The sequence below is a fragment of the Corvus cornix genome, chromosome 3 (assembly GCF_000738735.6).
Source record: "Corvus cornix cornix isolate S_Up_H32 chromosome 3, ASM73873v5, whole genome shotgun sequence".
Lineage (NCBI taxonomy): Eukaryota > Metazoa > Chordata > Aves > Passeriformes > Corvidae > Corvus > Corvus cornix.
In genome coordinates, this window is record NC_047056.1 from 55,099,777 (window position 1) to 55,127,047 (window position 27,271).

Sequence of the window (27,271 nt, forward strand, 5' to 3'; positions counted from 1 at the left end):
CTTAATGCTCCCTGTTTCAAATTTACTTCATTAACTGGAACAAGTTAAAATAGAAAAAAAAGCTCACAGGGGAAGCTGGAACATCTTTACTGCTTAGAAGGAAAACTTTATGGTTGTGCAAGTCAGTAGCACCTGGTTTGCCTGTAACAGGTGGGTTTGGCAAATATGAATCATATTGGTTGACAGAGACTCATCTCGTCCCACTTGTGGTCTCTACAGCCTGTGACAGGAGTCATGCAGCCAATAGGTTTGTTGGTAAGTGATATGTTATCTGCCTTCAGCGGCTTTCCCATACCCTTTGGTACATTCATCGGTTACTTAGTCGGCTGAGTAGGCAAAGGAAAGTTCAGGCGATACCTTTTCCTGTCTGGTAAGAAACACTCACAGAGCATTTTGAATAAAAAATACAGTGTCTAATAGGATTTCATTGCAAATAAACTGCAAACTGGGTGATTTTTTTTTCCTTTTTCTGTTACAACTGCTGCTCAGGAGAAAATACATATGTTATGTCTTGAGTTTTTAACCAGACAGATACGTTTTCTGCTGTGCAATTCCCAACTCCAATGGATTTGAAATCTGCTGTAGGAGCACAGTGGAAAAGTAGTTTAACCTGCCTGCTCTCACCAAGTGTCACTCATCTCTGTGACCTACCCTCATGTTAATATGTGCCCTGGTACATATGATTCTGGTTATTCTGTTTCCAACAATCCTTTATTTTTACAGCCTCTATTTGCACAACTACATAAATAATTTTTTTTAACTCTCTGCATCACTTACCCTACTGCAATTTTTATTCTTGTATTGTGCACCTACCTCAAAAGTTAGTGAAGGTCTCTGGCTCTTTGCCACTTCTGTGACCATAAGAAGCTAGTAAAACTAGGATAATGTTTTTATGCTGTGAAATTTGCCATTAATGTTTCAACCTAATATTCCTGGAAACTACTTAATTTACCGCTCTCTGCACATAGTGAATACTATTTGCCCTGTTTCACGGAGTAATATTTTCAATTCTGTACCAAAGTTCCAAACACTGTGCTTGAATCCACTTCCTTCTCTTCATTTTATCACCTTTCATTGTTTGTTCCTTCCCTTTTGTTTTACATTGACTGAGGAGGAGATGTGTTTCCCTATGTAAATTATAATCTAAACTATTTATGTTGAATCCCTTATCAGTCAAACCACACTAAAAAGCATTGTTTATGTTAAAGTCCATGTTTGTATTAAAATCCATCTTCCTACAAGATAGATTCATTTTTTTCCCCTGGAAATTCTTGACCATTCTTTTCACTCTTTTCTCTTTAGTCTTACAGATTCTTTCTATTGTTTGTTGGTGATGGCTGTGTTATGTAATATTCCACACAAAACTGCCATTGATCCAAACAAAAGCATTCCTAAATCCATTATATTATTCACCATTCCCTTCCTCATCTATCAGAATATTTTGTTCTGTTTCTGACCACAGTTGAACAATAAACATAAATTGCCCTTGAACATGTTGTACACCTCCTCTTTTTAAGTTCATTTGCAGCAACAGAGCTATTAAGTAAATCAGTTGAGTACTTTCCACTTAAAATGTTATTAATGGAAATTTAGCTACAAAGATGCATCTACTTTTGTCTTACCTTACATCTTGAAATGATACATTGGAGAGAAGACTTTACAAACATTAGCTATGTTTGTAAAAAAAAAAAACCTTAGCTATGGCTTAGAAAAGTGGAAAAATACTCTTTTGGTAAAGAGGAAAAAAAAAAGGGAAAGCAATATGAAATCAGTTTATTAGTATATTTGGAAGGATATATGAGTGCTTCACAACACTGCTGCAAGGTAACATATGAATGCAATGCAAATACTGGTCAATGAAGTGTGATGCACTGGGTAACATGGTCCATAGTTAAAAACTAAGTTAAGAGTGGAAAAGTTAAAAACAAACAAACAAAAAGTGAGCAGCCACAATGGAAACTCTCCTTAGATTCAAGGGTGATGTCTGTCTTGGCTGGAAGTGGTTGAGGATGTGGCAGATCTCTCCTGCCTGTGCTGGCACAAGCTCTGAAGTGGACTATGAATGTATTGCACAGGCACATTCTCCTTCCACGAAACATTTGTCTTTGTAGCAAAATATCCTCTTCTGGATGTGCAAATGCATGTTGCTCTATGTGAAAAATGCTTTCAAGTAACTCCCTGTAGACTGAGTCATCTGTTTTTTATGTTCCTGTTCTTCTGCCAAGACTATTAGAAAGCCCTATCATTACAAGTGGCATTTGCAGCACCAGCAAGGCCCAAATCATTTTTTTTGTCGATGTCCTACAGGTGGCACTGTAATTTCAGTGTCATGAATAATAGAGCATTTAGATCTCTGTATGTCTCCTTTACCTGACTCTGGACCCTGGAATTTTGCTGTGACAGGGAAAGAGATCTGAGAAAATGCAGGAGAATCCCTAGGCAGCAGCAGCCCTCCATCCTACTTTGAGGAAACTGGTCTGTAATATTCCAGTGAGTCAAAAAGGAAAAAGTATGTGATGGTCTGCCTTATTTTTAGCAATGCCTATCACTTTGAAGAAGGATGAAATTTAACAGAGTGCATGCTCTGTCTTTATAGACTAATGCAATATGTGAAATAAGTAGAGTTGTGTAGACAGAGCAATGAAAAGTTACTCGGTTATTTGTGCTAGATATTTATTCATTCTTGGAGTCCACATACCCTAGGCTAAAACTTGAATACATAAGCCAGAAAACTACGCAAAAATACAGGGTCCTGATTTTTCATTTAGTTTGTTCCCCAAGCCTAGTGAAAATGTAACTTACAGAGGCATCTGTCCCATATTTTTAACAGGGTTATTAATTTTGGCATACCACTCCGTTGGTTAGTTGAAAAGGAAATGTGGTAAGTAAAGATGGTTGATTTGAAACTATTAGATCCATGTGGTTGTCTGCAGATCTTGCTCTCATCCCTGCTTGGATAGGATTTCCTGGGACACACCTTGCAGATGACCCAGAAAAACCAAACTGACAGCACTTCATGTCCTGTCTTTCCTTTTGTCCCAAGGGCTTCCTTGCCTTGGTGTGGCTGGGCTCAGGCAGCCCTGAGCTCTGCCACGCCTTGGGGTTCAGGAGTGAACTCTGGGGCCTCCAGGAGACTGGGACTGGAGTGGTGCTCTGAGGAATGCGTTAGCAAGAGAGGCTTTGCTGAGGCTTAGAGAGTGCCTTTTGTCATGGGGACTTTTGTATACTTTCTTCTGTCTCCCACAAGCCTCTGCTGAGGAATGTATGAGAGTACATCTTTTAAACCAATTTCCATTTGGGAAACAAACAAAAAATATTAAAAATTAGCCATCTGGGAACATTTCTAATATTTTATTCCCATCCCCTACCCTGCTTCCACATGTCTAGGTTCTAGCCTTAACAGTTCTGGCAGGCAAGGCTTTTAGCACTTGCTTAGATGCCTGACTTGTGGTTTGTGTAGTCATGGCTTGTAAAAGAGACATCAGTTTCCTCTTGGGCAATTTCAGCGTTGCAACTGATTTCTGTAAGAGTTTCCTCTCTCCTTTGCAAGGTGTATGGAGCTGATGGGACAAGTGTGGCTATTCATCAGACTTCCTTGCTGGTAAGGTTGTGACTTATTTCTTTTTGTTTAAGTGACAAATGTTAGTTGTTTCTGTCTAGTCACATCTATTTTCTTTTTAAAAGACAGTATAGTTTTAGCTGATAAGAAACAAGGCTTACTTTGTACAATAAAGGAAGTTCACACAGGCAAGTAGCTGCCTGTTTTTAAAGGCCTGTGTAAAAGATCTCGTGTTCTCCCCTCCCCCTCTGCACTTTGGTTAAAAATGCAAATGGATCACTAAAAAATAATGAAATAATTAGAAAAAAATGTTTGTTGAGTGAGGACAAGGGATAACATGTATACGAATAATTCTCTTCTGGACAAGTTTAATTCAGTTATGTTTTAAGATCCATCAAGGGGCACAGTGACAATCTATTCATGACTGTTTCATGTAAATCTGATATTTGTGAAGACAAATGTGTAATATGGAAATTGAAGCAATTCCCTTATTGATTTTGGTTTCCTAGAGTAAAATGTGCAAATAGTGTTGTGTAAAGAGAATTTAGGGTGCAATATGGGAGTAGATTGTATTGTGCTGTGGTGACAGCATTGAGCAGAATTATTTCTGTTTTCATTGTGAAAAGAATTTTTGAGTACATTAATTTTACTCTTTTTCTCATATACATTAAATTGAATGAGTAAAGACATGGCTAAAGTACTATGTGAATGGGCTTACCCATACAAAAGGCCAGCTGCAAGTAAAATCTCATGTCCTTTAAGCTGAAACAGAAAACCCAAACCCCTGTCTTTATCTCTGGATTCGAGTTTTTCTCAACAAAATGTGCCTCTGGAGAAAGTGGAAATTAGCATCTTGTTTAATTGTTCACTTACCTACTTGCTTTCAACAAGTTCTTTTTGGGGTGTAGAGCTCAGTAGTATTAATTGAGTTCCTTGGAAGATTTTTTTATCCCTGTGCAGGAACTGCAGTTCAGTTTGGCAGGATTTTCCTGTCAGCCAGTTATGCCCATGTTCAATGGTTTGTGACAATTCAAAAAGGAGAGAGAAATTGTTTTGTGACTTGCTACAGAATGGCCTTTCTGTACCGTCCCCTGTGGTGAAATTTTCTAGATTCAAAAACTACGTCTGTGGAAAGGAGATTCCCACAGTACCCCTCTCTTGGCGTTGACTCTGGTGGGAGAGCTGCACACAGTGACCAGGTAGATGTCCTGTGGCCTGTGGAGGCTGTGTGCCTTGGTCAGGCATGCTGAAACTGTCTGCTTTCAAATGCTGCATTCACCTTCACTTTGCCCAGCATGCTGCCTTACTGCTGCCCCTTTTCCATCACAGGGTGGTGGAAAGTTCTGTTTCACTTTATAAATGGTAAGAGCTATTAATGCCAGGCTGCTAATGTTCATGTGAACTTTGGGTTCTTGCTGTTTGCTACTTGTCCCCATGCATACTGGGAGACCTGATTTCCTGCAGGGCTGTCTAGCTGCCAGAACACAGCATTTGCATCTCACCTCTTTGAGTGTGTTTCGTTCAGTAGGTGCAGTAGCTGGGTGCTGCCCGCTCAGCATGGCAGGCTCTACACCAGCCCCGTGCAGTACCTGCAAGGTGAGGGGGGAAGGCATCAAGCCAATAGAGGCTGAAGAGCTTCCTCATTTTTTAAGATGCTGTGTTTTGTCCTTGTTGATTCTAGATGTTTCCCCTTGCCCCGCAAACCCATCCCTTACACACTCCCCCATGATCTCTCTAAAGTAATACCGACATGGTTGTGGGTTAGTAGGACAAGGTCTGCTGTGGGTACAGACACAGCTGTAGGGCACTGTGCAGGCAACAGTATTGTGTATTGTGCACTCGCTTGATTAAATGGCATGGATTTACAGCCTGCTGCTCACTAGCTTGTCACAGGGAGGTCCGAGGAGATTCTCAGTTGCTGTTGGATCCTGCGGTAGGAGCAGTAACCAGGGAAAAGGCTATTGCTGGATGACATAGTCGCTGGATGCTGACTAGTTTCAGTATTTTGTTCACAGAACTCTCTTCAAGGAGTCACTTAACGCCCTGTTAACTCACGAGTCCTGTTTACAGGCCAGTGTAGCTACTACTGGTTTTGTGTCTCCTTCCCGATGCGTCACTTAATGCTGATAAAATCATGCTGAGTGTTGCACAATCACTAGACAGGGAGATGGGCACAGAGGTAATGTTGCATGTGAAACTATACCTTTTACCCCTTTCTGCATCTCGGTTCCTTCTTGCCCAAAGCAGAGCCGCATTTTTTTCTCTCAAGAATTTCTCTGGAAAGCAGTACATGCAGTTAAAGACACAGCTCATCAAAGTGTGTGCACTGTTTTTGCCTTAGCAACGTATATTTCTAAAAATATTTCCCTTTTGCAGCCCCCTCTACTCTTTAATTGCTCACTTCTCTTTCCTATCATCAAGTTAGTCTGGCTGTCCTCCAGTGTCTGTTTCTTTTGCTTTTGCTATGGGGCATCTCCAGCATAAATCTTGTCAATAGGCTGTGTCTGTCCTCCTCTAACTCTATCCCCTGCCTCTGGCTTAGCTGAGTCATGCTTTCTCTGTGCCTATGCTTACAGTTGTCCCCATATTCTTGTGTCCTTTCCCTCCAAACAGGTCTTGTGGGTTGCTTCTAGGGGGGAAGCAAAAAAAAAATCAACATAATGACATGGCCTTGCATCACCTACTACTTCTTTAACTGCTTCTTCTGCAGATATGGCTTCCTCATCTAGGCAGAGCTCATCTTCCTTTGACTTCTCTACCTTGCCTTTCTCCAAAACCTCCTCCAGCCTTTCTCTCTTTCTCAGCTAACATGTCCTTATTTCTTCTATTAACTACAATCAATGAACAAACCCCTGTCCATTCTGCCTTCATTTTACCCTGGCATTTACCTTCAGTTTTATCTGAAAGTGATTCTATCTGCCAATAGTTCTCCACCTGTGTTCTGAAAACACATGCAAAACGTCTTTCAGAAGGTCCTGATATACCTCAAATACTGTTTGTGATCTAATAAACAGTGCTGCACTCTGATCCATTCCTCTGCACGTTTTGCCCAAGTGATTTTATTCACAAACATCCTCCTATGAAGGACAGATCTACTCCTCAACACAGAATTGTCTTTTTTTTTTTTTACCAAATATAGAGTTTGGCCTGTTTCTCTGATATGTCGTGGCTCAGCCTTCAGTTGAATCCAGCCAGCATGATCAACTTCTACCTTTCCTAAGTCATACTTGCTTATTACTGACAATAATATCATACCAAGAAAGATATAGCCTAAGCACTTTCTTCAGTTCTTTGTTCTCATTTCCAAGCTATTGGTTAAATTTCACATAAACTTTCAAATGCCTTTACTCTCCATACACAGAATTATACTGTTATCCAAGCTGTCATTAGATAATGTCACTTTTACTGAAATCTCCTATTGTCTGGCCTTGACAAAAGTAATTTCACCACCTCATATCAATTCAGAAACTCACTGCAAGGATAGTTTTCTTACTCTGGTTCATTGATAAATCTCCCATCATATTTATTTATACTTCCGAACAGCATTAAACATACTGAGCCTGAATTCTCACTGTGAACTCCCTGGGATCCTTCACTGCCTGGGATCTCTCTCTTAGTTTTACAAGCATTTGAATGTATACTATCTCATTATTTTTCAAAGCCCTTGCTCTGGTGCTAACAAAAACCTTTGACAATGCGTGTACTCAGGCTTCAGGAGACCCAAAATATGATCCTGGTGGTTGTTGTCTCACTGCTATCTTGGACTCTGCCTGATTCCTGCCTACTTCCTCCTGCTGTAGCTTGTCTTAAACTGGAACCTGCCAAGAGCAGCTGTCTTTTCTTCCCTGTTCCTACAGTACACGTGGTCCATTGTAATGGAAGCAAGCCTACTGCAATCCCTGTTGCTAATACTTCAGAGAAGTTTCTTCAAAAATATTTTGTGTGGTAATGCTGTGAATCACTTTACATATTTCCCTGCTTTGTTACATTGTGCAGCTCTTTCGTTATCCTTGTTCTTTCTTGCAAGGTCTCAAGAGACTTCATGCTCTTATTCTGTGGTGCATCTAAGTCTACTAGGTTCTTCTAGGAGCAGCTTCTGGGTACATGCACCATCAAAATACCACACCAGCTGAGTCATATTAATTGTGCTTATTTTCTCTTAATCTAAAGCAAAAACAACCACTAGGCAATTCAGTTTGCCTTAAAGCTCTTTCATAGTTAATGTGTCTCAGCTAACACACAGTAATTTGCTTATTGCCTGAGCTTTCTGTAGCTCCCTAATACAGTCTTTAAATGATTTGTGTGAATCTTACAAAGTGCAAGGAGAAAGGAGGTGATGTCAAATAGTCAGATTTTCTCAGAAAGAAACAATGTGAAGATGTTTGTATTTAGTAAGATGCAGCATTTCCCAAATTGGTTGTTTAGCATGTCTCTACAGATAAGAGCAAAATAGGGAATTGGGAGGGAAGGGAAGAGGGCTGGAATTAAGAAACAGAAATTATCACTATTTATTTACTTACTTACTTATTTATTTACTAGGAATTTAGTGTGCTGGAATTTCTTTTTTTCATTTGTGGTTTTCATATAGTGTCTCTACCTGGGGTCTTGTGGGTTGTGCCCAAGTGAGACCAGCACACTTAAAGCACTGCTGAGATGAAGAGTGAATCTGTATTCTAAATTGCCATGTAGTACACACCATTGCAGGGGTAAGCAAGACCCTCCAGCAGTTTTCTGTGTTCTGGATGTGCTGTCTGTGCCTGGAATGCACTTCATTTCCAGCAAAGATGTATTGTGAAGATAAAATCCTAGAAACACAGTGAATCAGGTCAATTTAACTCTGGTCTTGGGTTCCTAAACCCATGGAGAAGACTTGGTCTCGTACTGGTTTATTGCTGAGTCTGTAGAGCTTTCTCCAATTCCTCCACTTCAGTGATTTCTGATCAGATAGACTTTCAGGCAGTGGTTGTGTTCTGGCCTGTTTGTCTCCTGATGGAAACCTTGGTACAGCTTTAGAAACAGCTGCTCAGCATGTGGCACTAAGTTGCTCCTACTTTTGGGCCAAAATATAACTTTATACTACATCAGATGATATTATATTTGGGTTCTGTATTGCTGCCTGTGGATGTGCAAGGACAGTGGGTGCTCAGTTAGAGTCCATAGCTGTCCTCTGCTGCTGCTTCCCCTTCTTTTACTTTCAAGGACGTGACAAAGTAGGAAAATATTGGTTGCACATGCAACACATTATGAAATGTGCTGAAAACTTGATTGACATCCAGTTTGAACAGCTGTTCAGTGTTCTGACCTGACAGCGTTCTGTGGAGTTTTAGGCTTGGCTGCCTTGAATTTAGCATTTTCAGCATTCTTGCATCCTATTCCTGTAGTCAGCTCTTCTTCTCCTGCTAAGAACTGGGGCTTAAGCTCTGGAGTGGCAGACATTTAAGAAAAAAACAACACAAGCATATTGAGTCCCCTGAAGTGGCTTGGAATAGCTTGCTTTTTTTTCCATCCTCATTGATCTCAATAAATCACAGATTGATGGTCAAAAGTCCACCCACTTTATGAGAAGTGGGCTTCTTGTGCCAACCTTCTTATGAACTTGGATGAATTTTGTATTATTACTTCATTTTTCATAAGTTACAAAATTGAAATTCAAGGACTTTAATATAATTTGGAAAATAAATATTACTTACTTACTTACATATTACTTACATACTTAACTTTAGAAATTTTATTGTGGCTTAATTCCAGTTATTGGTATAAATTAGAGCTCTGCTGCAATGGGAAATACCAAGTGTGGGGTTGCTTTTTTCCAAGCATTTACCTCTCATTTATTCTTTGTACTACCATGGGGGTTCTGTCACCAATAAGAGGAAAAACTGAAGTAATAAGTTAAAATAATTTATTTAAAGAGAATCACAGAAATAAGAGTAACTATTGAGCCTGCAGATACTGAGATATACATTACCATTAAATAGGTGATAATACTAATTCTATATTGTCTTGATTCCTATTTTTTTATCACTGAGGAGTCAAGAATTTATTTTGACTATTTGCTTTTCCTCTACAAAACTTCAAAGATGTCTATAAGAATTGTTAAAAAATGGAGGTGCTCTATCTTGGAATACCCTCTTCTAAATATAAAAGGATATAAACAGCTGGGAACTTTTTAGAAGAAAAACAGAGAAGAGATAAAATCTCTCCTAAGAGACACGGATTAACGTTGTGTAGACTGTTTTGAGAACCATAGTATGGTGGAATATAAGGACAAAAGTTTGATGAAATAGAGCTTATCACATAAAGAAAAATCCAGATCTTCTGGGAAAACCTTGAAATTGTTCCTGTGAAAGAACAACTTCAGTTTTTAGTTCTATGTAAGTAGTTTTAACATATTGGTTTCTCCTTCAGAAAAAGGCTCACTGCTTTCCTTTGGGATTTTACTATAGTGAGGACAACGCTACAGAAAAGGAGTACAGAAAAGTGTTCATTTCTGTGAGATTTGAGAAGCAAGTGTCTGATGTAGTCAGATCTGCATTTGCAGGAGTAGCAAATGCCATCTCTAATGATTTATTTCTTTGTGCAGATGTTCTGGCAAAGGCTATGGTGTTTAAGAAACAAGAATCAGTAAATCCCGAATGCCTAGAGGCACGGAAGGCTGAAGAACAGTACTGCAGCAATTGTTTACATGCAGCAAATATTTACAACCAGTCATAGGGGGTTTTTAAAGTTTTATTGCAGCTCTCAGGGCCAACGAGCTTGTTATGCCACCCACCTTAGACAAGACGCCCTTTTCACACTGGTGGGGGTCTGTCTTCTAGCAGATATTTCTTACTGTGCTCTTTTTGTGTGGTGAAGAGGCTTTTTCTCTTGCTTGTTGCAAATGTAAGTCAAAGTAAATATGGCTGGTAGCAGTTGAAGATGAGAACTAATGTGTTTAAAAGAACCCCAAATCTACTGCTGAAATAGTCTAGAAGCAGGCAAATCACAGATAATTAAACTGGATTTCAGGGCAAAGTGTTTCTAAGAGTACCTTCTCATCATATTTTTGAGCTTTCATCCTAGAGGTGATTATTTTTGCCTCTCAGCAGTCCATATCTGGTCTAACTCAGACACACTGAGAAGAGCACTTGGTTCCCAGTTGCCTGCTGAGCTCACTGGCCTGCCTGTCCTAGGTCTTGGAGAAATTCTATGCTATATATTAGCACACGAACTTGGATGTTGAATTGAGGAATGTGTACTGGCTAAATTTCTCTGGAGAAGCCATGATGGCAGCAGTCCAGTTTTCTCCGTTCTCTTGTTCCTGGGGAAATGCCTTTCAGCCATGGGAGAAAGGAGGTCACATGCAAATCTGTATGGCTCAGCAGACGACATTGTAGTGCAGAAGCAGTTCCACCCTCTGGTGAAACCTGCCAGGGCAGTTTGTCATTGCTATGCCTCTCCCTTGCCCTATTGCAGAGGTGGTGTTTGAGTGCAGTGCATGTATTTGCTGGGCTCTGATGTGTGGGAGGAAGATAAACTCTTCCTTGCTCCTGATCTTTTAATGAAGAACCAGACAGGACTCTCAAGACTTCAGTTTCTTGAGAAATTTTTGAATGTGGAGTGGAATTTTTGATGGAAGAAGCAGAAAGTCCCCCAGATATTTCGTACCTGTTTCATTCCTTGTAATTGTCAACATAATGATTCTGCTTTATTTTTTAAAATCTGTTCTCTTGAGATTTCCCTGGAAGTGTGAATGTTGTCCTTTTGCATAGTGCTGTTGATAAAACAAACATTGCCTTCGTGGAAGAAAGACTCACATCTGAGCTTCAGAGAGTGCAAACAGTACCAATTTTTTCTGGCCTTTTATTCTCATATGCAGGAGTCAAAAGCATGCTACTGTTATCCTGAAATATTACACTGCAATTGTGTTAGTTGTAATGGGACTGAATTTCCTTGTTACATCTCTTGTCAGGGTGGCAGCTCAGGAAATATTTCTCAGGTAACTGGGTTTTTTGGACAGAGGAGAAAACACCATCCACAGTGCCCTGGAGAGCACCTGTATACACAGAAAAGACTGGTTGGCTTCTGCTCCAGAGTTGGTTTCACTGCCTTAAATCAAATTACTGCTGCCCACAAGATGACTTCAGCAATGTTGTGGGTGGGGACTGATCCCCTGCAGGGGCAGCTTGGCAGTGCTGCAAGAAAGGCCATTCCCCACCTCAAGGATTCCTGCCTCCCAGCTGGGTTTTCATCCCAATGGCCACTGGATGGGAAAAAATAAAAATTCTCCAAAAGGAAAATGCCACAGTTGCTCTGGGCAAAGGACCCTGAAGTCAGTGGGTTCATGAAGTGGCACAGGGCAGAGTTGAAAGTTGGAGTGTGTCAAGCAGCCTAGCCATGTCAGCTCTATCTGGCACAAATTTTTGTATTAGTCTTATTTTAGGAAATCTGATTCATTTTGGCAACAATTCCTTTTCTCTTTCTTTTTTTTCCTCCGAAACTTGTCCTCCAAACTCACATTTTTTTCAATTTTTACTTCCATTGGATGCATAAACCTGCTGCAATGCCATGACAGCAAAGGTTATTTAGAACAGCTTTCCAGTGAGGATGTTTCAGGTTCTTGTCACTGCAATGATCCAAATTTGCAAGTAGAGCAGCAGTTCTGTACCTTTGTGCTAGGGTGAGTCATGCCCTTGTTCTCTCTTTACGTGCTGGACCTTGCAGTGTGCCCTCAAAACTGTCTTTGCTGAACAACTGACCTGAAAAAATAGAGGAATGATGGTTCCTCTCTCTTCATCTGTATCTTTTCACAAGAGACTTGCTTCAAGGGAAACACTTTAGATGGTTTTCTCAGGAGGGTCTACAGGCTTGTTGCCGTTTTTTCCCCCCCTTCCTTCCTTCTGTGTTTCATCTTCTGGACCAGCAAAAACCTGTGCATCTTTGGAAGAGAGCAGAAGATCAGGGAAGTGCTTCTTTATCCCTGGAGTGTTTCCTTACCCCTTCAGTGCACTAACTCTTCTTCCATTTTACAGCCAGCTTAACTTTGCCTGCTTTCATTGCCTGCCACAGCAAAAGCAAAAAGACAGCTAGGAGGCAGTAGGAATTGAAGCAATGTTTCTGCAAACTCTTCCTTGGCCTTCAAATATAGCAGCACTAGGAGTCAGTTCAACACTACAAGGAATTTGGAGCAGACACACTTCATTAAGCATGTCATTTTGTTTTCTCATTTTAGTCTGTGAGGCAGCTGGAGCACGTCTTCCTTCTGTTGAACCTCTTCTTTCTTTCCAGCCCCTCTCCTCCTGAAGGTAGGGAGCACTGACTCCTGCAACTGCTTGCTCAGAGCTGTCAGCACATATAACCTGCTGCCCTTGGGCTTCCCAGCTGGGCTGACAGGACCTGGCCATGATCCAAGCAGAACGATGTCTCAGACCCTTTCTGTCTCCAGCACAGGAGCAGTGAACTTTGTTCCAGTTTTTCCTGGCCTTCTCCCAAACAGAGTCAGAAGTCATCTTTTTGAATTGCTTTCACATGAGGGGATTGAGTAACTCCAAATGCATTTCAAAACAAATGGTATTATAAAATATAAAGGTATTAGATATGAAAAATGCAGTTTCTTGCTGCTAAGCCTGTGAAAAGAACCCTCTGATCTTTTCAAAGTGTAATGCTTATTCAAAAGGTTAAAGTTATCCATTGTGACCAAAGCTGCAGGTATTCTCTGACAATTATGACTATATTTTCATAGACTTGCTCTTTCTGATGCTAATGGTGAATCTGTAGTTTCATCTGGAATTGGAAACATGAAGTCGTGGGGTCCAAGGTGGGTGGGGCAACCTTATCCAGGATGGGACAGGTCCATGAACTTTTGTGAAAATGACTTTAATGTCTGTTTGTCACTGCCCCGAGGCAAAGCACCACCTTAATATCCATCTTCCCTGGTGAGCCTGCATGTGAGAGAAAATCTGCAGACCAAGAAACTCCTTGTACAAGTTAGGCAGTCAATTTAGATAGTTGATTAACCAGTTAAGTACCTGACTAGAGCTGGCTAATTGGTGGTTAATGGTAAGGTTCTGTCAGATTAAATTGATCTCTAGTAAGCCTAAGGACAATTATGAGCTTGCAATCACTGTGATAATTTTTCCCCTGCATTGTTGCAAGAACCCCAGTTAGAGGTAGTGTGATAATTTAGGACTATTATGTAAGGCTGTCTCCTTGCCACAGGACAGTGCTTCAAGCGCTGCTGTAAATTGGGGCAATGCTATTCCTAACGTCTGGTGAAATATGTGATTAAGTAATCATTGATTTTTGGGAAGAGAAATTTTGTAGCACTCTCACTAGTTTCATATTGCCTGTCATTTCATTGCACATTGAAGCCCAGATTGCTGCAGACAGCCAAATAGACAGAAAAGCATAGAGGTGACCAGTGTGGGAAATATAAACAGAAGACTCAAAGCTTATTTTCTGGGTTGTCTAGAGCCTTGGCTTGGTGCTTGGTAAAACAGAAATTTTCTTTTGGAGTATTCTGTGTCAATACCATCTGAACAGGAGCTTAGCTATGCACATTTTGGGTGCTTCTGCAGTACAAAGAGTCTGAGTCACATTGCATGTATCAAATATTTTGCTCAGAAGCAGGAAGGCATATGTCCACTCTGGATGTCATCAGAGAGATGCCTGGAAGGCATGTCTGGCAAGCTTATGCCATGATCATTGCAGATTGACATACTCACTGTAGCTTGTAATTGGTAAGAGACAGAATAAGGCCTTGTAGATTTTGATTTTCCCAAGAGGAATATTACTAATGAATTAAGATTGATTTTTGCAATCAGAGTAATTGGAACCTCAGTGTTTTGCTTTCTTTCCCCCTTTTTTCCACCCTTTCAGATTACATTTGACCTTCACAGAGATATTTCTATGTATTTCAGAAGAGATGATGAGTCAAACAGACTACCTCTATCTATGATTGCAAGATATTTCTGACAAAACACCCATCACGTTTCCACGTTTGTTGCATCAGCTATTGCTCACGTACCTACTTGTTTATTACTCTTCCTGAAAAAGCAAGAGTGAGGTGGGATCAGTAAAACTATGCGCATCGATACTTATAGTTCTATATTATAGTATAGTTGTTAAATCAAAATAAAAAAGCCCTCAAGAACTTGATTTAGAAATCTTTTAACTGAAGCCACATTTGACACTGTATTCAGTTCAGACTGAAATTATATCAGGTGGTTCAGGTAACTCTAAGAAAAGCCAAAGAAATATAGATAAGGTTTACAAACTGATAATGTATACCTATCCCCTTTGCTTTTCTTCAGTACATCCATTGCAGTTTAGCTTCCAGAAAATGAGAAATTCAAGTTTGTTTTATTGTTTCTGAAGCCATCTGAAGTGGGAGGGGATTTACCGTGTTTAATTTTTTCTCTTTGGTTTGTTCCACTATCCAATTTTAGCAAATTGAGCATCCACTACAGCAGACTGGTCCTGTTGCATATCTTCCATGTGGGTACCTTAATCTGTAGGCTGGAGGGTTTTCCTCGCCTTCTGTGCCTAGAATTTATCTTGTTGGAAATGGAGAGTTTTAGGAAGAGGGCTAGAATCACACACCCACCTTTCAGGGTGACATCCCTCTTCAAATTCAATGACCACCTAAGTCACGACAAGGATATACACAGGTCTTCAGGCTGTAACATTGCACTGCTAGTGCTGTGAAATGGGCCAAGTCTTCTCCTGCTGCAGCTATTCCAGCTAGGAGTCAGGACACCTGATGGTATGAATGGAAGGGTTGTCTCTTACAAACCTCTCACTGACTTGCAAAGCTCCTGAGCTCAGGTGTAGCCTTTGTGGGCTGGGAAGAAGTCCTTCCGTTGGCAAAGCTGCCAGCCCTGAGCATGCCCCTGGGCTGCCATGGTGTGACCACTGCCACCACACAGAGGGAAAAGTGAGGGCACTGCCCATCAGGGGATGCCAAATGCAGCCTGTGCAAGGGGTTATCGAGGGGCAGAGGGCCATGGTTCCCAGAGACAGTCCCTGCAGAGTCATGCTGGACCATCCAGTAAGGTGGATATTGATTGGCTCTATCTGACTGGCCACATTTATTCAGCTCCTTCTCTTAATTCCTCAGACTGTTTAGAAAGGAGAGATAGTTTTCCCACAGTGCACCTGCACAAAATTGAAAAGAATCACTTATTTCACTGTAGTGCAGAGATAAACAGGTTATGCCCTTCTGAAATGTTAGTTTTGCAACAGTTGAATACACTTGAGTGGATATAAGAATCCTAATGCCATTTCACAGAGTAACTAATCTCACTCAGGTTGGGTTTACTTAGGAGAAACAAACTCAGGTTAAGTGTCTAAGAGTTATTTCTGCAGTGACTCTGTGATTTTTAAAATATCTTTCATTACACAGGGAACAATAAATTATACTCTTTAACTAGAATGAGACAGGAGTCAATGCTGCTTTTGAACACTGTGTGCTGGCTCAAAGACTGCTTATCCAGTTTCTGGAAACTAAACAAAGGTTTGCATTAAAGTCACTGAGAAGGGTTAGCTGAAATCCATTTTAGCTCCTTTGGCACAAAGAACACAGGAGGAAACGTTGCCTTGCCAATTAACTAATGCTTCTCCTCTTGCTCCTGGTACTGTGTCTGATTCAAAGCTGTGCAGTTCCTCCCCAAACCCAAGGCACACATGAAATGAAGAAATGACAGGAAAAAGGCCACGTCACAATAATTACTGTGATATGGTCTGTTGTTCCCTTTCTTGCTTGCTCTGTATTTGAGGCTCAAAGTTAATTTGCTTGTATAACTCAAGGTGTTTCCTCTGCTTGTTTGTACTAGCTATGATTTCTAAACATCCTTGAAATTATTGGCCATAACATCTCTCCTCATCATGATATTACTCCAACTTGAGCTACTTATAGAAAGTGCTTCTTTCTACTTTTGAACAGAAACAGCTGGGAGCCAGAAAAATACGTATTTGTTTGCCTTTCTATTTTTGGTTTGAAATTGCTGGAAGCCAGTAGGTGGGTTTTTATTTTCTTTTTTAAGATTTTATTTTCAAACTAAGGCAAATATTATGTATGAGGAGTGGCACATATCTTAAATAACTGGTTCTAGTAACAGGAAAAAGTTCTAGTTAGAAATTCTTCTGAAGTGTGGCTCTATTTCTGGAAATCCTTTCTTGCTTGCTTCAGCAGAGTCTTGCATCCTCTCCCATCTTCCTCAATGATTCTTTCACATGCAGAGGGGTGAGTTTTATAGGAACTTTGCTGGCACCAAAACACTGGTATGTTTTCATTTGTCTTATACACTGCACCAACTCATCATCTGCCCATTCTACCACTCAAAGGAAAATCATCCAGGGAGCTGGCAAGTGCTTGTTTTAACCAAATGAAATCACCTGGTCTGCCACCTAAATGGATACCTACTAACCTGGTGTGTCTGTGGAAAATAGAATCTAGTGTCTGCTGTTGGACTGTGCAGATTTTGGTCTCCAGAAAGGAAAATTTCAATCCATGATAAAACAAGTAGTCCAGTATGAGGTTTCATCCCATTCAGGAGAACTAGAAGGTTACCTAAGTTTTAATCCCAGAAAATGCTGGGAATTACTCAACTAAAGAAGAAAGCCAAATCCTCCAGATTTCTTCCAGAGTAAAGACAAAATTGAACAAAAATAATCCACTCCCAGTTTTGTTTATTTATTCTCTCTGCATTTCCTCAAAAAACCCCCAAAACCCCCAGTCCCACCCAACTCTAAAACCCATCACAACCAAGAAAAAAGCAAACCTCTGGCCACACCCATGAGCTTTATTCTGTTTATTTCATAAAAATAAGCTTGGATAGTTTTGAGTTAATATTACTTACTGCTTGTTGATTTCTAAAAGAGTAAAATCAGTTCACATAACATAGGATTGTCTTTGGAAAAGGTTTTTTTTTTTTAGGGGCTGGAAGAACTCGGAGGGTAGAGTTAGAAGGACAAAATGTTTTAAAGCATTTTTTTACTGTACTGCCAAGATTTATGTTAAATGAAAGCATAATACAGAGCTTAAGTACACAAAACTTTCTCTTTTTACAGCCTTTCCACTAAGCCTTGAAACCATTCATGGAAGCTGATGGCAATATTCTCGTAAGTATAACTGAAGTTATGCCAGAGTTATTGATCATCTGAAGAGGTCATATGTAGGGATTGTACCCTTGCAGTCATAGAAGACCATGAACAGCATAAAAGAATTGCACGTGTGAACAGCATCAGTATCCAAACAAGATCTTTCTTATGGGCCAGCCCAAGTGGTGAGGCTGTCCCAATTCTGCTCTAAGGATAGAATGAAGTCTACTGCATGTGCCTAGTGCCAGGGGTGCCCTCACTCCCAAGTCCTACCTCTCAATGGATGAGAAAACTGTAACATAAGACACATGAGCTTAGCAAAGGGTTTTCTTAGCCACACATCTGTCTAACCCTTAAGAAGATTAAAGAAAATACAGCTCTCTAAAATATGACTGTTGATCACAGCTGCCTTTGGTGCCTTCTCACTCATGCATTTTGAGTCAAATTTCATGAGACATGAAGACTGTTTTTTCATATTAGCCCAATGGCCCTGAAACAGCCTCATATACCTATTTCACCCCATTTTTTATTCCTGGGTAATTTGCAGGCTGCCCCTGACCCAGGACACCTGGAGCCTTTGACACAGCTCCCTCTGATTAGGAAGGGAGAAGATCCCTTTAACCAGTGTTTGGGAGGCTCCTACCCTGACTGCAGCCAACAGAGCCATCAGTTTGTGCAGCAGGGTGTGAAGGAATGAAATAAGGGGCCTCCCTTGAAACAGTGGGGCTGTAACAGTCTTACTGCTTACCACTTACACGGTGGTAAGAGGGCAGTTTCCCCAGAAAGTGCAGAAGCAGCTGTCCCTGCTAAGGCAGAGGCTTCCACACAGAGTGTCTGCAGCCCTTCAAGTCCCAGACTTCAGGGGGTGTCAGGGACCTCTCCCTGAGGCCAAGGGAGATGTCTCTTGGCCCTGCAGGAAGTCTTGAAGGAGCTGTGCTGGCAAGTGGAGGAGATTTGGAAGGAAGAGTGCAGACTGTGCAGCATCAGAGAAAGTGAAAGAGAGAGAGATGGGGTCTTCTCTGAGACACAACACTTGAAGACCATCAGTCCCCATCTGCAGAGGAGAAGCAGGCAGTGTCTACTCCCACTATCAAAGTAAGCAAAACCTCTGGAGAATTGGAAGGATGGAAGTTGATGACTTCTTGTATCAAGAGGAAGCTCTTGCCTCATCTAAGAACAGGCTGACTGTCCCTATAGTTGAAGAGGAGCCAGATGTGTGCCCTAGCAAAGACCTAGTTCACTCAACTGTAAACCATGCAGGTCTACCAGGAAGAAATTGTGAGACCCTGCAGTGGGTGACTCCCTGTTGTGAGGGACAGAGGACCCATCTGTAGGCCTGTCCAACCATCTAGAGATGTTTTCTGCCTGGGAGGGGCCAGGATACAGGATGCTGTGCAGAGACTGCCAAAGCCTGTCCAGCCTTCCGACTTCTATCCCCTGTTGTTATTCCATTTGAGAACAAGTGGTACCACCAGGGGAAACCAGTGTATGCTGGGGGCCATAGAGCTGGAAAGTAGCTTTGCAGAGAAGGACCTGGGAGTCTTGGTGGACATCATGAGCCAGCAACGTGCCTATGCGGCACAGAAGGTAAATGGTATCTTTGGCTGCATTAGACAAAGTATTGAGAGCAGGTCAAGGGAGGTCATAATTTATTCAGTGCTGCTGAGGCCACCCCTGGAATGATTCTCAATATAAGAGACACATGACATACTGAAGAGGCCTGATGGAGGGCCAGAAGAGTAATTAAGGGACTGTACATCTAAGATATGAGGAAAGACTCAGTGAACTGGGATGGTTTAACTTGGAGAACTGGCTCAGGGGGGCTCTTACCAATATGTTTAAATACCTGAAGGGGGGATGCAAAGAAGAGGATATGGTTTAATGGTGAACATGGTGGTGGTGCTAAGTTGACGGTTGGACTTTATGATCTTACAGGTCTTTTCCAACCTTAATGATTCTATGATTCTTTTTAGTGGTGCCCAATGACAGGACTAGAAGTGATGGGCACAAACTTAAACACAGGAGGTTCCCTCTGAACATCAGAAAATCTTTTTTACTGTGAGGATGACGGGGTACTGTCACAGGTTGCCCAGAGAGAGACTCTGTGGAGTCTCTGTGCTTGGTGAAATGCAAAAGCTATCTGAAATGGTCCTGGAAAACCAGTTGCAGGTGAGGAGTGGACTTAGATGACCTCTTGAAGTCCCTTCAATCTTAATCATACTGTGATTCTGTGGAAAAATAGGACATCTAAATTGACAGAAGTCTCTGCTAAACTTGTTGCTTCTCTCATATGTTTTTGTTCATCACTGGAGTCTGCCTGGCACAGAAGTGGCTGTGAACAGTGCACAGTTGAACAGAATCCTTTGCAACTCATTCATGGTGTGTTTGCCAAGTGAAGGAGTAATGGATAGCAAGTTTGAAGTCTGTGTTGTTCTGCAGGATCACTATCCCTTCCTGTTCAGTCCTTAGCAAACCAAAGCATACCAAAACAATTGAAACCTACTCTCTATTTCCAGTCTTGCACAAAAGTGTGTGTTTTGCAGTTATCAAAGAGCTTTCTCGGAACTATTGCTCTCAGATCTTCCCTGGTAACAAGAAGAGATAGAAATACATCTGTCATTCTTGGTTTGTTTTTCAGTTGAACCTGTGATAATGAAATAAATCACTTTCCATCAGGAAACTGAAAATGATAGGAAAACATCCACCATTGTCAGAAGCAAAATCATGACATTTGGTTTAGTTTCAGATTGTTCCAGTGACTATGTCTGCTAGTTACAGTACATTCACCTCTGAATCTGCTGTTATACCCCTGGTTTTATTGGTAACAACTCTGCCTTCCACAGTTTTCTCTTTATTCTGCACAGGTAAGAATCTCTATAAGAGTGAAACTTTAAAGCATCTCTTAATCAACGCTCACCCAGGTTCACTGCAATAAAAGATTATTGACTTTTATAAAAGAGTTTTCAGTGACGGAAACTTTAATTTACTTCTTGAGTAAAGGTTTGCCACTGGAGACTTGCTAATGTGTTGTATTCACATGGAAAATTGAATCCAAACTGTGCTGGTGAGGCATTTATGAATTTTGTGGTAGATTCATTTAAATATAGGGTTTCTATTGGTTTGAGAGAAAAACAGTTTTACTGAAAACTGTTTGTTTATTTCATAGAATATCTATCTGACTCCAAACATTGTGCTTTGGAGAAAGAGGGGGTTTTTTTATTTGTTTATAGATCAACAAAATTTGAGAAGGCAATTTTGTGAATCATGCCAGATTTTATTGCTGCAGTTGGGGATTAGAGCTTTCTCTTGCACGGAGCAGAACACATATTTTTTTACAGGATGAAGCTGGGTTTCTGAACAGCACTAAAACACAACGAAAAATGCAGAATTCCAGGCTTAGTACTAATTTGTTGAAAATTTACCTCAGTTTTCAGGGATCCTTGGAAAGATAACAAGAAATGTATCTTAATTTAAAAAATGTCATTCAGCAGTTATTTTGTTAGAGATTTACCACTAATTTTATCCAGGAAAACTAAATACAGTGCTGGGTGGGGAAACTGCTCTTCCTTCCACCATCAATTTCCCAACTCCTCCCACAATATATGAAGAAAAGAGGGTAGGTTCATGACCCCTATCAGCTTGCAGCAGGATACCATCATTGCCACAGATTAATACACGTAAATTTTTAAATTTTTTTAGCTAGCCCAAGCTCTTACTTGGTAATCAGTTTTTGCCTCAGTCTGATAATAAAGTGGGCCCCAACAGATGACTTACATAATATGGGTATTAACTCTTCCTTGACAGATGAGCAATAGACCATGTTATTTTGCTTTAGATCGTCAACAAGGTTAGTGGAAAGATTACTTCCTCCTCAGTTGTGTAGAAAGAGCCACATCCTGTCTCAGTATTGCTCTTCTTGTTGTATGATTTTATGTTGGTTATGATGCCATGATGATTTTTTGCCTTTTCTTTTAAACCCCTCTTATACCTTTTTACAACTTCTGTATTCTTTAGTGCTTTTTGCCTACATTCTTGGACTTGTTTGTTAAGCTGAGAGACTAAACATTTTAGAAGCTTTGTAGCTAGGGATCAGTGTGCCCCAGACCCCAAGGTCCTCTCCAGAACACATTCTGTAAACCAAGATAGAACCATCCAGGGGAAGGCTCCTTGGGGAGGGGGGCTCATTGGAGTCTCTCATTGGGGAATTTTTGATAGATATGCTAATTAGTAAGACCTATAATGTCATACCAGATCTTTTGGGAGTATGCATTGAGGTGCATTCAACCTAGACATGGTGCACCTAAAGATCCTTAAAATAAGTACCAAGGTAAAATCCCTTTTTCCCTTTAACCATGTTTGCCTCTTGATTTTAAGACCAGGGAAAGGCATCAGTTAGAGATGAAATGACCCCAATATAGTATCATGGCAAAGATGTGATGTTGCTTTGCTACACAGTTTTTTGGGCCAGGAGACCTGATTCGTATTTGTTTTTCTTAATAGCATTTTGGATAGCTCTAAAGGAAAGTAACTAGTTTGTGTGACCCATTGATTCCCTGAGGCCATTTATTATTTCCATGTGTCCTAAATAGGGCAATACTTTCTCCTGAATGAAGACATGAAGGGTGGCCTATATAGGATGGGGAAATAGCAGAGCCTCTAGTACAGCTGATGTGTTTTCTTATTGCTTTTCTTTGTGTGTTGTCATGGAGAATAGTGTGAGAGAGAGAGTGGTAGAATTAAAAAAAAAAATAAGGGAAAAAGGGAAAAAGAATACTCAGTGATTAAGCAGGAGTCTGGGATTATTCATGCCTTGTAAAGCCTCCCACAGGAGTGTTGTTCAGGTCATGTCAAATAGGCACCAGATAAGCACAGGGCTGCGATCCATGGTTCTGTGCTCTGTGATACACGCTGCAGAGATCCCTGCTTCAAAAAGTTGTAGCTCTTGTAAATACTGGTGACAGTGGTCTCTTCTATCATTGTTTGCAGACGATCTAGCTTTACTCACCTTCAGTTTGCCTGTGAGAAGAGCTATCAAATTTTTCAAGAGAAATGTGAAGTGGGGTTTTGTTTCCCCAAGAAGCTGGCTGGTGAGGCAGAGGGGCTACATTAGGGATGTTCTTAGCGTAGCTCTGCAGTGGATCAGGTAGCTACTGGCTTTGCATAGCAACATTGTGGCCAGCATATTAAATCATACGTCACTTTATCCAGCATTTGTCATCTGGCAGCTTCAAACCTTTCCTAAAAATAGAAAAAGGTGAATACCTTAGTTCCCACACTAGAGAAGGAAAGGTTGAGGCAAAGAGAAGTCAAGTACTTTGTCTGCAGTCACACAACCAACCAGCCTGTCTGGGGAGAATTGACTCCAAAAGGAATACCTTCCATTTTCCATTACCTGCTTTTTTGTTGTTTGTTGGTCTTCTCTTTTAGTTTCATTTTCTATGTGTTTATGCGGGATGAAATATGCAGACTGCAAATGCGTAAATAAATTCAATTGTGTTATTTTTGCAGTGACTAAAATGTCCATATATTTTGTGTGATTTTTTTTCTTAAGAAATATTATGAAACACTTTCATAGGGAAAAATACATGTTCTGCATTAAATAAAAAAAGGCAAAGGTGAAGACCAATTTTTTTTTTCTTTTTCAAGATTTCATAGAATGAGCTAAATAATTATCAGTCACCTGGCATGTATTTTAATCTCTCCATGTTTGTAAATCCCCCTTGTGGAGTGTAATGAAGCATTGAAATGCTGGAGTTTTAACTTTTAATTTTTAACTTCAAAACACAGATAACAATTCAGGCAAACACAGCAAAGTAGAAGCTGCCTGTGGATGTGAAACAGGAAGCACTAGTAGGTAGACACATGTAATAGAGTTGCATTTGCTCTTGCTCAACTAGATATACATCAATTTTAATTAACACGTTTTTTGCTTCAGCTGCTCATGTCCCTTCAGCAGTGAGTGGGTTATGCGTTTCCATCCTGCATATACCACCAGCATCACCACACGTCCTTCTCTAGCTTCCCCCTCCCCTTTCTACACAAATGTTGCAACACAATCTGAAATTTCCTCTTTTCTTTCCTTCCTGCATTTCTTACAGGTTCCTTTGCGTCAGAAGGCAAAAAAGAAAAGTCAAGGTAATGAGAGATTGTTTTTTCTTTTCTCTCCTGGATTCCTCTTTTGTTGTTTGCTTAGTATGTCTTATTCTTGGGAGGGTGAGGATTTTGTACTGCTACTCAGCTGGTGAAAAGCTGCTTTTTATCTCCACTGATTCTTACACTGATTCTGAGAAAAATGACAACGGGCTGTTCCTTTGGACTAAATCCTTGTGGTATGTTAATTGAATCAAAGCTGGAAATCAGTGAGGTAGAATCAGCTGCCTGCACAGATGAACACACTAGTGGTTTTCATGTACTTGGCATAATAGTTTTCTCTAGCTGACTTAAATAGATGTATTCTTTTCAGTGCAGCTGTGTGAGGGAAAATATATGCGTGCTTCTCTTAAAAGGATCAAAGGCTGTATTTTTAATTTGCAAAAACTCGTTTATGGTTATCTTAGCATTAATTATTATCTGCATTATCTACAGTTTACTGTTTTATTCCTGAACATCAGCATGCCTTTCAAATGAATGTGTGTTACTGTCACAGCCATTATAAAACTGAGTGACTTCTAAGTATATTTTAAGCTATGCTTGGGTGACTTGCTGAGATTCCTCAGTAAGGATGATATCTTTAATTGGCAGCAACATCTTTCCTGGAACTGCACTTTTAAGCAAGCACAACACTTATTTTTAATGGCACAGGGTTCTTTATAATGAGCCGACGGAGGATATCGTGCAAAGAGCTGGGGCAAGCTGATTGTCAAGGATGGCTCTACAAAAAGAAGGAAAAAGGAGCTTTCATTGGCAACAAATGGAAAAAGTTCTGGTGTGTGCTAAAGGAGTCATCACTGTATTGGTACAGCAGTCAGCTGGTGAGTACAGCGTACATCCAGCTCTGGGTGCCAGACAAACAGCATCTGCTGAGAGAAGGGAGGGAAGCTGGGGTCACAATTTAGGTGCACCCCGGAGGAGTACAAATAACTGGGTTTATTTCTCAGTCCTGGCACTTCTTGTGATCTGGGAAGTGTCTATGTGAATGTGAAATATGCAGAAAACAATGTGTTTTCTAGTTCAGCAAGTACTTGTGAAATGTTAACTTGCTGTCTGTTTTGCCCTGTAATGAGCTGCTCTTTGAAGGCTCTGGTGGCACTTGAATTTGAGAAATATTTTCCTGGGTATAGGCAATTTGCAAACACTTGCTATAAAAACTCAAAACAGGAATGTTTCTTCATTTCTTATTAATTTAATTTTCAGAAATGTCTCTCCTGTTTCTTTTTCCATCCCTTTCCACACTGAGATTATTCTTTTTATTTGTCTGCTTGGTTTCTTTTTCTTTTGTTTTCAATATTTTTCTTTTTTTTTCCTATTTAATTTTTTTCCTTTTTTTTTCTTTCTATTTTTTTTTCTTTCTTTCTTTCTTTCTTTTCTTTTTTCCTTTCAAATGGTAGAGGGCAGCTGGCTTTACTCTGGGCTTGTTTGATTGGGCAGAGAGGGTGTCTTGCCCATCCTAGGAAGATTCAGATATAATTATTCTGTTCACTTTGCTGTCTGGCACTGCTACCTCTAAAAAGCTCTTAACACATTCAAATGATGGCGTGACAGAGCCCAGAATTAGGGTGTGAAGAGAATTAGGGTATGCCAGCAAAAACATAGGTTGAAAGTCAGCAGCTTCAGTGTTGAATTGTGGATGGACATGAGGTTCTCTAAATGCAAATTAGCTGCTCTGGAAATCAGCATGTCCCAGGCACAGCAAAGGATGAAAGATTAAAGGAACCCTTATTAATTCTTAGAGCATTTAAAAAAAAATCAAAGGCAATCTGGGCTGTTTCCACTTGTTTATTTCCATTGCAATAATCCCCATTAAAAATGTTGCTAACAGTCTCAGGGAATAAATAAAATAGTTTAAGCCATTTAAAAAAATCCTCATACCCTAAACAAAGCTTTACTCATGTAGAGTATGTCACATTCTCCCTTCAGTTGTGGGTATAGTGTTAGTGTTTTTTGGTGGGGTTTTTTGTTTGCTTGTGTGTGTATGTGAGAGAGAGAGATATTTTTTTTGTTTGCTTTTTTAAAATCAGAATAAAAACTTTGGTACTTCAAGATGATATTAGCTATTTCTTTTTGAGGTAAAATGAAAGCAACTCTGCTAGTCTTGGGCTGTTGTTTTATGATGTTGTGGTAGTCTGATATAGATTTCTTTCAAGACTAAGTTAAATACATGCATAAGAGAAAGCAAAGAAATAGAAAAATTAGATAAAAAAAAGTTTTAAAAGGCACTTTTTTCCCTAATGCTTACAATATCTCTGTTTGAAGGACATGGCCTGGCAGATATTCTAATCAGCAGCATTAATACGTTGCAAAACCTTATTAATATTGTCTGTTATAAATCTGTATTTGCAGTTATACTTCCGGCCAGCCATTTTAAGAAAGGTGAGCTGGCTGGCTGAGGTGTCTTTTTAGACATGGAAAGTATCAGAAAGGAGTAATCCAGAGGAGTAATCAAGCTGGGAGGAAATGAAAAGGCAAGACTATGAAAAATTTGCCTCTGGGAAGAGAAGGGTGATGGGGGAGAGGTGCAAATTCCTCCTCTTCTTTCAGTTGTTTTGGCCAGGTTAAATTCCACTCCTGAGATCCAGAGAAACCATGATCATGCTGGTCCCAGTGCTCCTAGACAGCAGTCATCCTTTTAGTCCATGCCTACTTCCTGAGTGCCGCTGGCTGCCCCCAAATGAACAAGGCTGAAAAATAAGTGTCAGTCTCACTCCAACTTATTTAATTTCCCCTGGAGAGCTCATGTGGCTTCAAAATACTGTTGTCTTGTGTCAGCCCTGAGTTCTCACCTGTCACAGTTGTTCTTTAAGCGTGCCAGCTGGTAATACCTCTTTGCTTTTAACTTCTGCCAACTCTCACACACTATTTTAAGTTAAAATCACAAAGATTCTTTGGGCAGCCTAAAGTGTTCTATATAACTATAGGTCCAGGCAACGTTTGCAGAATGTCAGTGACTGTGGGGTTTGCTAAGACCTGCTTTCTTAAATTCTTGAGAGCATGCTCAGAGTCCTATGTTAGATCAATTAGACCCAGATATTCTCACTTCTAGATTGATGAAGGAGAAATAGCAGTGACATATTCACTTGCTTGCTTGACATTTAAGTCTCTGGCCTGGCATTAGGATTGCCTGCACTTCCACTGTCTTCAGTAAAGTTAATCCTTGGTCCTAAGGTGGTGTACAAGATGACAGTCTAAAGTCCTGTTGAAACAGGAGTCCTGCTTCTCACGTGCCTGAGGCTTCCTGCGACCAGCCCTTTTACAGAGGCTGATGCCAAAGGTGGTGATGAAAGAGTGGGGCTGACGTCAAAGCTACAGGTTGCCTGTAGCTCTGCTTGAACAGTTCTGTTCTTGTGAGAAATGAGTGTGGTTTGTTTGTGGCTGTGTGAAAACCAGACACCGGCAACTGTAGCATAGCAACAGGGTGCTGGACCTTTTCTCTAATGGGGATGGAGAAAATAGAGAGTGGGTGGAATTTGTATGGGAATG

The 27,271-nt window shown here is 40.5% G+C and overlaps 1 protein-coding gene across 6 annotated transcripts in view; it reads left to right on the plus strand.

The window, feature by feature from the left end:
* Positions 1 to 27,271, plus strand: part of IPCEF1 (interaction protein for cytohesin exchange factors 1) — an 80,203-nt gene that overhangs the window by 14,768 nt on the left and 38,164 nt on the right. For 2 of the 6 annotated variants that reach the window (XM_019288380.3, XM_019288384.3), the window contains exons 2-4: positions 17,606 to 17,656; positions 23,734 to 23,770; positions 24,437 to 24,606. In XM_019288380.3, the coding sequence (XP_019143925.1) occupies positions 17,633 to 17,656; positions 23,734 to 23,770; positions 24,437 to 24,606 (231 nt within the window). In that variant the 5' untranslated portion in view covers positions 17,606 to 17,632. Of the gene's footprint in view, positions 1 to 3,189; positions 3,602 to 17,605; positions 17,657 to 23,589; positions 23,771 to 23,813; positions 23,965 to 24,436; positions 24,607 to 27,271 lie in introns of those variants that run through there. The other 4 variants (XM_019288367.2, XM_019288370.2, XM_010400501.3 and 1 more) reach the window with 3 other exon arrangements.